Raw genomic sequence first — 16,835 nt, 5'->3', positions numbered from 1 at the left:
ATTAAATGTACATCATTTAACATATGAAAAAAAAAAAAAAAAAAAAAAATGAGAAAATATATACTTGTATATATTTTTTACTTATATGCCACTTCAGGTGGACGGCTTCAATATAGACAATATAGATAACGATTTTATGATAGGGATGTGCAATTCCGTTTTTTCATTTTCTAGATATGTACATAATTGTTTACTAATAGAAGAACACAATGCTTCTAATTTTGTTGATATAATTAATGTATGTATAAAATACATTTCTTCTATTTTATGTTCCTTCACCATTGTTATATTATCTTCATTTATTATTTCATTGTCTACTTTATTAATACCACATTTTAATGTATGCTTATATAATTTTTTAGAATTAATTGTTAAGGATACAAACTTTATTACTGTTAAAGCACACATTAAAGATGCTTCAAAAAAATCTGCTACATTGACCTTTTTAATTTCTCTTGTTGAAAATAAATCATTAATCTCTTGTGGATTTTCCCTTAAAAATTTTAACATCTCTATCCAATATAATAAATTTTCTTTTGTTTTAAAAGTTTGTACATTTCTAAAGTGATCAACAAAATTATATCTTTTATTCAATAATTGTATTTTTTTTAATTTCCTTTTAATAAATTGTCTATCTGGATAATTCTTTGTTATATCCTCTCTATTCTTATCATCAGTAAATTTATCCGTTAGAATGACATTTTTTCTTTTATCTTCATCTTCTTCCTCCTCTTCACTGCTTGAAATGAATATGTTATAATTTTCATTATTAATTTGTATAGAACATACAAAAGGATGATATAACATATCATAAGAGTTCTCATCACGTACATTATATATGCTGTTTCTATAATATATATCTTCATCATATTCATTCGTATTATCAATAACATGATCATCAATATTACCATTTCTATTGTTGCCAGTATTACCATTTCTATTGTCGCCAATGTTACCATTTGTATTATCGCCAATATTACCATTTCTATTGTCACCAATATTACCATTCATATATTCATTCTTTTCCAATTTAATTTCCTTTATATGCTCTTCCCTCTCTAACCATTTTGATGAAGACATATCCTTATCACTCTTTTTTTTTTTTTCATCCAAAATTTTATCAAAATGAGTAAAACTAGGAATTTTATTTTTTCCTACACGCATTTTATCATAGTTCACATGATTTTTCTTCATATAATTATTATCATGTACATTCCTTCCATTAGGAAAAGATATATGGTCTTCATCATCCATATCAATATTTGAAATATTTTCAGATATATTACAAGACTCGCTCAGTGTTCTTATTGTACATGCCTCATCTTTGATTGAACAGTCCTTATCACTTTTAAACGTTTCTTCTATATATTCCTCATTAACCTTATTTTGTTTCACCTTCAAATAATTCTCATGGTATTCCTTTTTATTTCCATAATCAACATCTGTTATATTATTAATCTCATTTTTCTTGATTTTTATATTATCCATATTTGAGAAAAAATTATCATATGAATAATTCAATGTCTCAGATAAGGTATTGAATATAGAATCAGTTAACGTAGCTGTAAAACTTCTTGTAATGTTATTATTAGATGTAATATGAAAATCACTTATTACATTACTCTTATCTGTATTACTCCTTTTTACATTACTCTTATTTATATTGTTCCTTTTTATATTACTCTTATTTATATTGTTCCTTTTTATATTACCTTTTCTTATAGTATCCTTATTTAAATTTGTCATCTCCTCACATGATATATCCTTCCCTTTTAAATCTCCAAATAAAACATGCTCTGCTCGAGATTTCGTATTTTTCAACTCATATTCATTTATCATTTTTATAACCTCTTCACGCACTTGTACATTTTTAACATTCCATAATTTTTTGTCAAAATAAATCCTACTATGTAACAATATTATGTACGCCCTATATAAATTATTTATATTTTTTAAATCTAACTTTAGGTATTTAAAGAAAATGTTATACAATTCGTCATTTTTTACAGACTCATATTTTAATCGGTTTCTTTCTTTAAACTCCATGTCATTATTATACAAATATTTGGTCAACTCGGCAAACAACAATTTTAAATCATTACATTTATTATTAATATTGTGGTAACATTCTTTTGTGTCTACACATATTAATAAAGGTATAAACATCTCAATGAATAACTTATAATAATATATATTAATTTTTTGCCTTTTCACATCCTTCCTTGAACTACACTCAGATTCCTTGTTATCACTTTCATCTGTTGTTATCATTATTTGTATATTTTCATAATCAAATGTTCCTCTTTTCTTTATATTATATTCTTCGCTTTTATTAAATATACTATTATATTTAATTTCTGAATCTTTTTTTTTTCTTCTTCTTTTTTTTTTTTTTTTTTTTTTTTCTTTTTTTTTCATTATTGTTGTCATTTCATCTTTTGTTTCCATATTTACAAAATATTCCTTTTTAACAAAAATAGAATGTTGCTCCTTTTGCATTGTGATATTTGTTTTTTTTATATCAAAAATTTTATCGTCAAAATATGTTAAAATATCATTCACATTATCCTCATAAAATTTATATTTGATTAACTCCTTTAAAGCTAACCATACATGTTTAGATACTCTTCTGTTCTTATCCATTAAATGGATAAATAAATAAGTAATCGTTTCGTAGAAACTCTTTTTTATTTTCCTATTTTTTCCTCTCATTTCTTTTTCTTTTTTCGTTTTTCTTCTTTCTTTTTTCTTATTTTCCTCCTCAATTTTTAATATATCACTGTTTATTATATCACCACATTTGTTACCTTCACCATCAATTATTATATCATCATTTAATATTACTCCCATATCTTTTGTTTTATCTTTCTCCCTCCTAAGCGTTCGATACAATTCACACATTATCTTGCAGATATATACTCTATTCATAACTTCATCGCTATTTAAATAAATTTGAATTATTTTGTTATCACTTAATATTTTCTGAAAGGATAAATACATTGAAGACGAAGGCCAACGATCACCATCATATTTACACAACTCTTTTAAACACTTTAAAGTCTCCTTTATTGTATAACTATTGTCAGTATTATTTAAATTTTTAAACAAAGAATTTAATATGTTCAACATTTGCTCCTCCTTCATAAACAAAGAAAACAGTTCTGTTGTTTTATATGACGAATACATATAAATATATTTAAAAATGAGAAAAAAATTTCTAAAAGATATATGCAAATATTTTGTAATTAACATATGATTGTATTTTCTTTTATTTATACAATATAATACTTGAATAAGTGGTTGTATTATTTTTATAATCTCTTCATTAATTTTTATACATAATAATATTTGAGATAAAATAATAAGCGAAATTATGATATAATTTATATTATCAATTATTAGAAAAATATTCAAAATTTTAAATACTTGTATACAATCAGTTTCTTTTAAAAATACATATATTAATTTTATTAAACCATTTTCAAACGAATGCCTATAATATAATAATTTTTCGACTTTATGATATTCATAGTAATTCAATATTTTCTTTTTATTATTATTCAGTTTTATTAATTCCTTTATTATATTTAAGCAATTTAAGGTATTATTCACGCTTATATTGCACGTGTAATTATTATATATCTTTTTGTTATATTCATTCTTACATACCGTTTCTATATTTTTACATGGAAATATGTTTTTTTTTGTACAAAAAAACAAATCCTTGTCTACATGAAAAAAAAAACACCCACCATTGTTATTATTATTATTATTATTGTTGTTATTATTATTATTATTGTTGTTATTATTATTATTATTATTATTGTTGTTATTATTATTATTATTGTTGTTATTATTATTATTATTATTGTTGTTGTTATCATCATAATGGTTAATATTAAAATTATTGTCATATCGTTTCATATTTCTTTTTATATCCTCCATATATAATTCATTCAAGTTATATTCCCTATTATTACATTCATTCGATAGGTTATTATAATTTTTATACAAATTAAAATAACGCATACAATTTATTATACCTATGTTATCCATATCTTTGTCTATAGCCATATATATTGCATCCATATCATTTCTTATTTTATCATATTTATTATCATATTCAATATTTTGAACGATCTCCATATTTTTACTGATATCTTTACTTTTATTTATATCCATAATATTTTCTTCCATAACTTCTTCCCCATCACCCTCTTTTTCTCCTGTAATTAGAACTTTATTATTTTCCTTTTTATATTTCAATAAATGTACCTTATCAAAATTATGAAATAGATACTTTTTTTTATTCATATTAGTACCCATACTATTGTTTGTATTATTGTAAAGATGTGACAGCTGCCTTACTCCTAATACATAATAAACAATTAAATATAATTCGATAAAATGTTCCTGGCCATAGTTCCTTACATGTATATTTCTAAACTTTAGAAAATGAAATAATAGAGATAATATATTACTCAAATTATTATTCCATTTTATATTGTGATGATTATTTAATATATAGAATAAATAATCTAGTGTTTTAATTAACATTTGTTTATTGTTACATATCATATAAATAAAATAAACATGTTCATAGTTATATTTAGATTGTAACATGCATATTTTATTTAACATTACATAAAAGTTATTTCGACATAATAAAAATATCAGATTTAGAGATATATCCAAAATATTCTTTTTCTTTCTTTGTTTTTTTTTTATATCCATATATTTTACTTTTTGTCTTATATTTGTATTTATTTCGTTTTTCCCTCGACCATTTTTCTTCATATTATTATGCATAATATTATAATATTCCCCTATAGTATTATTTAATTTGTTTTGTTTTAGTTGATCATTATTATATGCCTCAACTACATTATTATTATTATTATTATTATGATTATTATTATTTATTTTATTTTTTTTGTTTGTTTTTTCTTCTTCTTCTTCTTCACTCTTTTGTCTCCTTTTTAAACATTTCTCATTTAATATATTCCTTTTGGTATAATAAAACAACTCATCAAAAACTCTATTCATTAGAAGTTTTATACTTTCAATATCAAAATGTTCCTTTAATATATAATACATAAGGAGATATAACCCATTCATAGATATATGTTTATTCTTATTATGTATACAACATAATAAAGTATTTACGTATGAATGTTTTTCATCAGATGAAAAATCTTCAATAATTATATCATTAACCAATTTGTATAAATTCGTCTCTCCTTTGTTATTATTACTTTTTTTATATTTAAACATACCTAACTTTTTTATAAACTTCTCATGATATTTGTTACTATTTATCTCGTATATACTTCTATTTAATTTTCGATAAAACTTCTTTTCAAATTCTATGTTATATAAATTTTTTCTTACATTTCGATAGGAAAAATGATAAATACATTCATTTTTTCGTCTACCTCCTTTTTTAATCTTATCACATGCAATATAATTATTATTACCACCTTCACTGTTCCTGTTATTGTTCTTACCTTTTTCATTAAAGTAATTTATTTCTTCTTCATCATTACATATATTATCCTTTTTATACATATTATCATTTCTATATTCTTTTTCATTTTTTTTTTTTTTTTTTTTTTTGCCATATGTATCCTCTGTAGAACCACATTTTGTAACTTCCCAATGTTGTAAGTTATCTGGTGTCTTCTTCTTCGATATCTTATCAATAGTAGTACCAATATTTGTACAATTCTTATTTTTTATCTTTTTATTATTTTTCTGTATAATCCCTTTTACTGGTAAGCACATATCCCTTAACTCATTAAATATATTTAGAATATCATGCAAAGAATTATTTAAAAAAAAATATATAAAATGTGTCTTATTTATAATACACACGTTGTTTAATTTGCCTAATAATGTCATAATACAACATATACTGAAGAAACTAATTATTTTTTGCTTATCTTTCATGTAAGGTATTAATAAACCAATACACTCACATAGATAATGATTTTCTTCCTTTATTTGTAGTCCCTTTATGTTTACATCACCCTTTTTATTATATCCCTCAACAAAACTACAACTATTATTAGGACCATTACGACCATTACGACCATTACGGCTATTACGACCATTACTACTATCACGACCATTACTACTATCACGACCATTACTACTATCACTACCCTTACTATTATTAATATTATTATTATTATTATTATTATTATTATTATTATATTTTGGTGTACCCTTTTCATTCTCCTCGTGTCCTAGGGTCCTATTTTCTTTAGTCATATCAGACACATAATTATCATAGAGATCCGTTGCCTTATCCATATTATTTCTTTCAATATTATAATTTGACTTATTTTCCAATTTTCCTTTTTGCTCATTCTTTAAATCAAAAAGAGTACCATAAGATACAGTAGAATTTGGTGAAAAAAGCAAACTAAAATATCTCTCAAAATTGGATGAATTATATGATAATAAACTGGTATTATTATTTTGTTCATCATTTAATATATCTTCTTTATATTGTCCTTCTTTTACTTCTTTTGTTTCTTCTTTTTTCCACTCCCTCTCTTCTATATTTGAATAAAACGAACCCTTGTCACAATATTCCTCCTCAGAACTTACTCTTTTTACACGTCTCATTTTAATCGAACGCGAATTTACCACCATTTGAAGTATTATACGGAATGACAAGAATTTCACTTCAGATATATTGGTAGATATACAAAGGTCATGTATATATTTAATTATTTTGGACAAGAAGAAAAAACTATTTATATCCAATACAAGTCGTACAATTATGGATATAATTAAATTTAAACATGATATCGAAATTTTATCATATTTATTTAAATTATCAAATATAATATTATTAATAAAACTTGATTTATTGTATTTTTTTAATTTTATATATGATGATTTGTTTCTATTATTTTTTTGTTTAGTACTCTTCTTATTCGAATGATTATAAATATCATTATCACATTTGAATGCTGCTTTCATTTTATTATCTTTTAAAATGTTATTATGTGTTACATTGTATATACCCAATTTGTTATTATTATTACTATTATTACTATTATCATTATTATTATCATTATTATTATTATTATCATTATTATTATCATTATCATTATTATTATCATTACATTTGTGTTCATCATTATAAATATCATGGTCATTCTTTATAATTTTATATTTATACATATCCAAAGTAACATTTTCTTTTTCTTCTTGCACCTTATATTTGGTCCTTTTATTGTTTCTTTTTTTCTCTCCCATATTTTCCTCTCCCCTTTTGGACACTATATTCTTAATACCTTTCGAATTGTTCTCATGTCCACTCTCTTCTTTATTACAACAGCCCTCACGATTCTTTTGAAATTCTTGATATATCCTTTTCTTTTCGTTAAACACAATTTTTAAGAACAAGCCGATAAGCACATCTACAATGATAAAAATATATTGAAAATTTAAAGGGTGGCGTATAAATAAAGAATTATATATAGTTTTTAAGGAATGTAACAAAATTTCATACGATTCCTTATTTATATCTACAGGGTGATAATGATAATCATTCTTATATGTTTTTGTTTCTTCTATATTATTTGAGTTACCATTATGTTGTATTAATAATTCAGAAAAATAATCATTTCGGATGAAATTATTTGATGACTTGTTCAGATGTTTTATATTCATTTTTTTATCTAATTCAACAATCAATTTGATATAATAAAATTCTTTTTCCAAATTTATGTTTGAATTTAATTGATGTAACCTATCAATATTTTTCCTTATGGTTTTATTATGAACCTTATTAATATTACCCTTATTATTATTATTATAATTATTATTATTATTATTATTATTATTGTTGTTGTTGTTGTTGTTGCTGTTATTATTATTACTATTGTTTTTATTATGATGATTATTATTACTATAGTGATTATTATTTTTTGTGTTATTATTTATACTCATGTAGTCATCATTATTATATTGGCCATCCTCACCATATTTCTTAATAATTTCTTCCTTAAAATAATATTCACTTTTATTTATGATTCCCCTATAAAAAAACTTAAAATAAAGCACAAATTTCTCTAAAGACACATTAGATATGTCATCTGTTGTATTATGTATGGGGAAACTTAAATTATCAATATTGGACAAATAATATAAAGAAGAATATATTATTATAAATTTATATATACACAAACATGAATAATTCTTTACATTACTCAAATTTTCTTTTAAATAATCTTCACATATATCTTTTAGAATACAACGTTTATTATTTATATCAATATAATTTAAGATTTCACACGAATAATTTTTTTCAAACATATTATTTTTGCTCTCATCATTTAATATTCTATTATTTTTTATTAGATCCTCCTTTTTCGTATTATTATATTTATCATTTTCTAATATTATCCCTTTTATTCTCTTTAACCTTTTAGATATCATTCTTAATGATTTCAACAAACTCGACTGTAACACACTTTCTTTTTCTTGATAAAGTGAACCCAATATTGGATCTACTAATAATTGTAAAAGAAAAAAATGAAGTTTTTCTTTAGACATATATTTATATATATGAGCAATTTCTTCTTTTTGACTACTCATAAGTTTATCGTTACAGTTTGGCGATTTACTGCATGTACCGTTTGAAGTAAAACCATTATTTATAATGTAATCAGAGTTCATAACAATATTATTATTATTATTGTGCATGTTTGACAAATCTATTTTGTTATCATTTGTATTACTTGAACTATTATTTTTATAGCCTACGCCTTTTTTAATACCATCATGGCTATTATGGTAATTTGATTGTTTATTATTATTATTGTCATTATTATTGCTATTGTTTTTATTATTATTGTTTTTATTATTATTGCTATTGTTTTTATTATTATCCATATCTTCATTCCTTATACTATTATTCGTAATAATCCTCATAATTGATAATGTCCTTTTTACAGGGTCTTCATACTTTTGCCCTTCCACGTTTATTTTATTCAAGTCAGATGTATTACTATTACTTATATGAATACTTGATAGTAATAAGTTTTTAATTTTTATATATAAATTTATCTGGTCTCTATAATTTGTCTTCACATATTTTTGCTTGTTACCTATTATCTTATTTATTATTTCAGTGGGTATTATGCCAACGGAATCATTTTTATCAAATAAAATATTCTCAAAATTTTCATTCTCTTTGGCGATATTTAAATATATCTTTTCTAAATATATATGAAATATTTCCTTACTTACATATGCTTCTCTTATATTATATAAATGATTAAATTTATGAGAATTTATTTTCTTCATACATAAACCCATACTTAATATTAATGTATTTCTTATATTTTCGGCATGAATTACATTGCTTGATTTCCCAAACAATGAAAAGGCTCCAATTTTCTTATTGGCTACATCAGAATAATATATATTGCTTAACAAAAAAAGTACTTGAAAAAAATTCTTCTCATATAGTAATGATTGAATATAATAAGATGCTATTTCTTGTTTAAAATTTTTTGTTATGGAAAAATTCATATCATTTTGTAAAATATATGAACCCAATTTATCTTCAAATAAAAAAAAAAGTGATTTCATTACTAATTGATTGGATGTATCTAATTTATTTCCTATTTTTTCTATGTCCTTTATTCTAATCTTCGTATTACTACCCTTTGTAACATAACTTGACTCTAAACAATTTATTGATGAATTATCCAATGTATTTCTCTTGCTTGTTAATTTATCGACATATTTATATATAGGTTGACCAAAATTATTTTTATCATCAATATTAATCTTATCATATGTGTTATTCTCTCTTTTATTTCCCTCTTTCCTATACATACCATTTTCCATCTCCTTATGGGTTACCACATTTGATATATACATATTGAAAATATGGACTACATTTTTTTTATACACTTGTTGGTAATCATTTAAATATTGCAAAACATTTTGTATGTTTTTTTTTTTGAATGTATCACTATTATTATACATATTAGATAATATAATAAAGTTATTAAAATCCACTTGACTATCATTTTTTTTTTTATTTAACCATATATTATTTCTCATCATTTTTATATATTCCATACAATTTTTTGTATACAATGTAGTACATTTATCTTTATACAAATTAAAAAAGTGAGTTCGATAAATATAAGAATAATTTTTATATAAAGTCACAACTTTATCTTCTTCTTCTCCTAAGGGAATTGGGACCTCTTCAAGAAGCTTAAAAAAAATACTAATGATCTTATTAGGACACTTTTCCTTAAGAAATTTAACAGCTACACACATCATATTTATAATTCCTATATTATATAGTGTCTTTTCATAATCTTTATCACTTTGTATATTTTTTAGCATCTCTAATAAAGTAAAAAAAAATGTTGTAATATATGTCTGGAAATTATATATGTGTTCTTTTTCTTTTCTTATATAATTCAGAAAAATTTTATGCAACAGTTCCAAGATGTCAGTAATATAAAAAGTGGGTAGTGATTCAATCATGGGGAATACTAAACATTCATGGATACAACCATGGTCATAATTGTAAGAATGATTACAATCTTTATTATTATTATTATTATTATTATTATTGTTGATGTTATTATTATTGTTGTTATCATTATAACAATCAGTATTATTTTTATTATCCTCATTATCAACCTTATTGTTGTTAGTTTTTTTTTTTTTTTTTTTCTTCTTCTTCTTCTTATTATTATTATTATCATCATTATATATTTTAACCTTATCAAACTCTTTACAATTGTATGGATCGTGATTCCTCAGAAATTCATTAATTTGCCCCATATCCACATGAAAATATCTTTTTATAAATTTATTGATCTTTCTCTTCTTTCTACTACTCAAATTATCATGTTTATTTACTGAAGAAACATGCAAATAAGTATGAACCAATTTTTTACTTATACTCTCAGTTATTTTTTTATAACTTAATAATATCATTTGTTTGTAATAACACGCCTTGCTAATCTTTTCATTTTTATCAAATATTGTTTTCTTCCTCATCTTTTTTTTTTTGATATCCTTATTTATTTCCTCCATCATTTTTTTTTGCCTAGTATACTTAAAGGATTCCAAAAAAATACCTTTTGTATGTTCACCCTTCTTATTCTTTCTCTTATTATTCATCACTTCTTCATTTTGTGCCACGCCTTCCTTAGATTCAGCCCCGTTTTTCATCCTCCTCAATTTATCGTGTAGAAATAAAACACGAAGCACCGTTTTGTAATATAAAGTATTATGAATAATAGAACATATACTCCTGTTCTGTGTAAAATAAATCAAAATGGATAAAAGTTGTAAACTTAAAAACGAAACAGCAAAATTTGGATGGAGACCATACATAAACAAAACTGATATAATTTTATTTATATTTGGTAAAGCCAAATAATTAAAATGAAGTCTTGAATGTATTTTTAAATTATTTTTACTCATGTAATTACATAAAGATATACATATAATATTTAAACATTTCAACAATAACAATATTATTTTATAACTATTCTTTATATTTACTACATATTCAAATAATAAGGGATATAATACCCTAGGGGAGTATAAAGAAAAATTACATTGGAAAGCTAATACTATTAATTTTTTCATATATGACACAGATGGACACATATACATAAAGTAATGAGAATGTATATCATATAAAAGTTTATTATACTTCTTTCCATTTTTTAATATTTCTTGTAAACCATTATTATCTTCATAAATTGTTCCTTTTGTTTCTTCATTTACAAAATATCCATACTTTTTATTTTTTAATTTAAAATTAGATTCATCGGTTAATAATATATTTAAAAATAAATATATTATATTTATCACATATTTATGTGGTATCAGAAACCAAGTCTTTATTTCATCTTCATCATATATCATATTTATTCTACTATCCTCATAAAATTCATTTTTTTTATAAACATCATTATTTATCATATCATTTTTCTTGATTTCTATATTTGAACAATCTGACTTAACAAACCCCTTCTCTTTGTATATATCTTCATACATATTCTTAGGTTTTCTATCCAAATTCAAAGAGTTACCATAAGGATATGAATCGGAGTGGTTTCCATGTTCATTTGTTACATTATGTTTTATTATATCACCCTTTTTGTAATCTACTTCATTATCCGTTGCTTCATTTCTTCCATACTTTTCACCCTCTCTTATGTGCACATTTTCATAAAGAACCAACAAAGGACTACTATCTTTTTGCAATAAACTAAAAATTGCATTAGGGTTATAAGAAAAACAATTAAAATAATTATGATAAGAAAGCAATAAACTAATCTCTAACAATATATAAATAATATTCAAATCCGTATTATATTTTTCCAATAAGCTATGTACCATTTGAATAATAAGTTCAATGTTTGTATTATTCTGATATGTATCAATATAACTATTTAATTTTCTAAAAGATTGCTTATATTTCCCTGAACCCTTTTTCTTATCATTCCTTTCATTTATTTTCATATTCTGGTTAGATATATTATATATTATATTATCACTACTAAAATCATTCGATATTAATACAATATATTGTTTCAAAATAATTAATGACACAATTATATCAACTTTGTTATTTGATTTACATTTCTCTTTTAAAAATTGAATTACTGAATTATTTGTATATATACATGATATCAAGATATTAAAGATTTCCATAATTTCAATAAATGTATATATATAATCATTAGATGTTATAACCTCAATAATATTACCACAATTTGATGTATTTATATTTTTATTTATTAGTATATATAATAATGCATAAGATATCTTCAATATATTATTTGTAAATACTACTATCAAATGAACCTTATTTAGACAACTTTGTAAAATTATTCTAAAACTATTTATTATAATATAATTAGGTATGTTTTTTAGATTTATATAATTAATATCTATTTGTGAATCGTTATTATATATACATGAAGTATCATGTATCTCCATAGCATAGTTATTATAACTGTTTATTATTGTAGAATTAAAAAATATTAAAAAATAATATATATACACTTCAAATGTCTTCTTTACATATTCTTCATTATTTATATATAATAATAATTTAGATATTATATAAAGTATTTTTATATAATTTTCATTTGTATATTTCATACTCATACTTATATTAAAATATATATCTAAATATTTCTTTGTTATTTTTTCTATATCATTTATTTTTTCTTTCTCCATTTCATATATGTTCAATGATACACTTTTTTCACTCTCTTTATTATCAATATATTCTTTTTTATTTACATTATCTATTTTCTTTTTTAATTTTTCTTTATTGTTTTCATCATTTTTTACATGTGAACCTATATATTTTTCAACATCTAATTTGTCCTTACCATTAACCATTTCTGAACTAATATCACACGTTTTTTTGTCAACTATATTAGATTTATATATAATGTTTTCATTTTCTTTAGTTTTTGTATACATCTCGTCATATTTATTCTTTTCATCATGTACATGCTTATATATAAGGTGGTCACTCTTATCATCACTATGGTAAACCTTTTCATCAGCATAATTATTAACACTATACCTCATATCATTCATCATACCAGAATTTAAAGAAGATTCTCTAGTATTTGTCGTAAAAGTATCTTCACTCGTATTTTCTACAGATAATTGAATAACGTCATTTTCAAAATATACATTAGTATTCTTTTTATTTGTTATTATGAAGTTCTTTTTTTTATATTTCTTATTCATATATATGATGCTATATAATACAGATGGGAATTGAACATCTTGAAAAATTTTTAAAAATATTTCAAACATTATATCTATATGTTTGTTATGGTCTAAAGTAAGCATGCTTTTGAAAATATCTCCTAGCACATTTTTTGTTAAGTGAGGAGATTTCATGAATATTTCTTTATATAAATCGATATATATATAAGTATTCAATTTGGTTCCATTATTATTATTACCATCAGTAGTTGTGTTCATATTATTATTACTACTACTAATAATATCTTTGTAATAACGTACTTTCTCGATTATTTTCTTTTTTAAATAATTATCTTCTTTTATTATGCACAATATCAATAAATTAGTCATTATTTTGTGCCTCTCGTCATTCTTTTTTATATATAACATTTCTTTTAATATAAAATTTATTATATTCTTAATAATATTATTTATTTCGGATTTTCGCTTATTTTTCTTTATACTACTGTCTTCTATATTATCAAATGAATCCAAATTGGTTTCACAAATCTTGTCTTTTTTGAAATAATTCATAGTCATGTTTTTTTTTTCAATTAAAAAAAGCTTGTATTCTTCTTTTTTTAATGTTTTCATATTAATAATTTTATCATAACAAAAAATACTCTGATCATTTATATCTTCTTTGTTTCGTAATTTGCTATAATAATTAGCATCCCTTTTAACGTAACTATGGCTATGTTTTATGTTACTACGACATTTATTATAATCATCACAATAATTATTATAACTATTCACATTATTATTATATTCATATAACTTATTCTCATCTTTTTCATTTATACTATTAGAATTGTTTTTCAATTCATGATCATATACAAAACAATACTTGTCCCCATCGAAAAAAGTATATTTTAAAATATTGTCAAATATTTTTATGTCTACATATTGACCTTCTTCTCTTCCTTCTATATCTTTTTCTTCTACTTTTATATTATCACTATCCTCTTCTTCCTCAAAATATTTATTAACAACGTCACTAAAGTTATCATATATACAATAATGAACAAAATCGTACGTTAATAACAATAATAGTTTTTGATTCTCATGACTTACCTTTTGAATTTGGAGAAATGAAAACACATAATTTAAGATTTCACTCTTATGATACATAATGTACATTTTAAGAGTGTTTACTATTTCGTAGTTTAATTTCTTATCTTCATCTAAACAACTTAATAATGTAAATATAATTTCTTCCATTTCAAAATTTTTTATATATCCCTTTTTCCTCATCTTGTTCAAACAATGTTATTCAAAAGGAAAATAACAAAACAATTTAATTACACTTGATATGCACAACAGGGTTGAGGTGCGTAAAAAAAGTAGAATAAAATAAAATAAATAAATAAATAAATATATATATATTAAAAACAATTGGGTGTCTTCATTTTAATGTCCTCTTATATGTGTGTAGAGTACATTAATAGGACATGAAATAAATAAATATACATATATATATATATATATATATATATATATATATATATATATAATATTTTTAAATTTTATGAGAAAAAAAATATAAATATATATGTATATCGTTTCAATTATGGAATATAATTAAAAATGGACATATTAATATAATTCGTATATATGAAAATATAAAACTATATATAAATATAGCACTTAATAAAAGTATATATTCAGTGCATAGTCTTTAAATATAAAAAAATATAAGTATATCACATATATATATATATATATATATAATCAACAAAAATGTTTATATAAAATTATTATCTATTTGTGCGTTGGTAGTTTGCAATTTCAGCAAATTATCAAACTTTTTTTTATACACCAAGATTTAAAAAGTAAAAAAATATAAAAGTTATAAATTATAATGTTAAATGTATTTTATTTAATACTACTAAAATGTTATATATATATATATATATATATAAAATACACATATAATGATATTAATTTCATGAAAAGTATAATCAATAAATATGTGTCAATAGAACAAAAATTAAAATGAAAGATTTTTCTATTTGTTCACTCTCTTAATGCATGTGTAATATAGTGTTGTAAAATGTTATAAATTTTTATGTTTAAAAAGGAAAAACCAACAAAAAAAAAAATAATAAAATAAAATAAATAAATGTTTATATATATAATAAAATAATGAACTAATAATGATGAAAAAAATATAATTTCTTATATTTCATTTATGTTTTCTTTTTTTTTCTTTATCTTCTTAAATAAATATAAAATATAGTTGTCTTTTTTATTTTTTTTTTCTTCCCCCCTCTGGATGTTAATGGACAAAAAAAGGAAAAAAAAACAGCAACGTGTAGAAAATATAAATTTTAAAATTCACAAAAAAAAAAAAAAAAAATATATATATATATATATATATATATATATATATATAAATTTTACAATAAATAGAAATTATATATTTTTTAAGTGAAATACATCATTATACACATTTTTTCTTTTAAAATGTTAAATCAAATAAATAATAAAATATGAGTACATATATATATATATATATATATATATTACATTTTGTAATTTTTTCTGTTATATATATAAAAAGAAACACTATAATTTAATTAGCCTTATCATCTTTTTTTTTTTTTTTTTTTTTTTTTTTTTTTTTTTTCTTTTTTTACCTGCATTGGTAAGGTAAAAAAAAAAATTATTCATCATAATAAGAAGATTATTTATAGAAATACAATTTTCAGATTTTAAAATGATTACAAAAAAAGAGATAAAAGAAAATTTCAATTTTTTTTTTTTTTTTCTTTTGTTTTTTAAATCAAATAGAGAATATATAAGTTTATATTTTATATTTATTCTTATATGATTCAAAAAAAATAAGAAAAAAAAAATCTGTCTTCTTATAAAGATATTATATATCCAATAAAAAAAATTATATGTATACATACACATGTATATAATACTATTTGTAATATAATATTTTATTTATTATATTAATACTCTTTCACTTGTCGTATAAATTCCTTATGTGGACTCTAGATATTTAATGGGACCTATATTATATGTATTAAATATTGCTTTTC

At 21.6% G+C, this 16,835-nt stretch overlaps 1 protein-coding gene across 1 annotated transcript; it reads right to left on the bottom strand.

Moving 5' to 3' along the window:
• Nucleotides 1-93: 93 nt before the first annotated feature.
• On the bottom strand, nt 94-15,039 carry PF3D7_0318500 (conserved Plasmodium protein, unknown function; the record flags this gene model as incomplete). The annotated part of the gene is made up of 1 exon (XM_001351219.1): nt 94-15,039. One exon carries the CDS (start codon nt 15,037-15,039, stop codon nt 94-96), a length of 14,946 nt encoding a protein of 4,981 aa, XP_001351255.1.
• Between the last annotated feature and the right edge of the window lie 1,796 nt (nt 15,040-16,835).

Source organism: Plasmodium falciparum, assembly GCF_000002765.6.
Source record: "Plasmodium falciparum 3D7 genome assembly, chromosome: 3".
Taxonomy (NCBI): domain Eukaryota; phylum Apicomplexa; class Aconoidasida; order Haemosporida; family Plasmodiidae; genus Plasmodium; species Plasmodium falciparum.
Note: the sequence above shows the minus strand (reverse complement) of the source record. Positions and strands in the feature narration are given on the sequence as shown.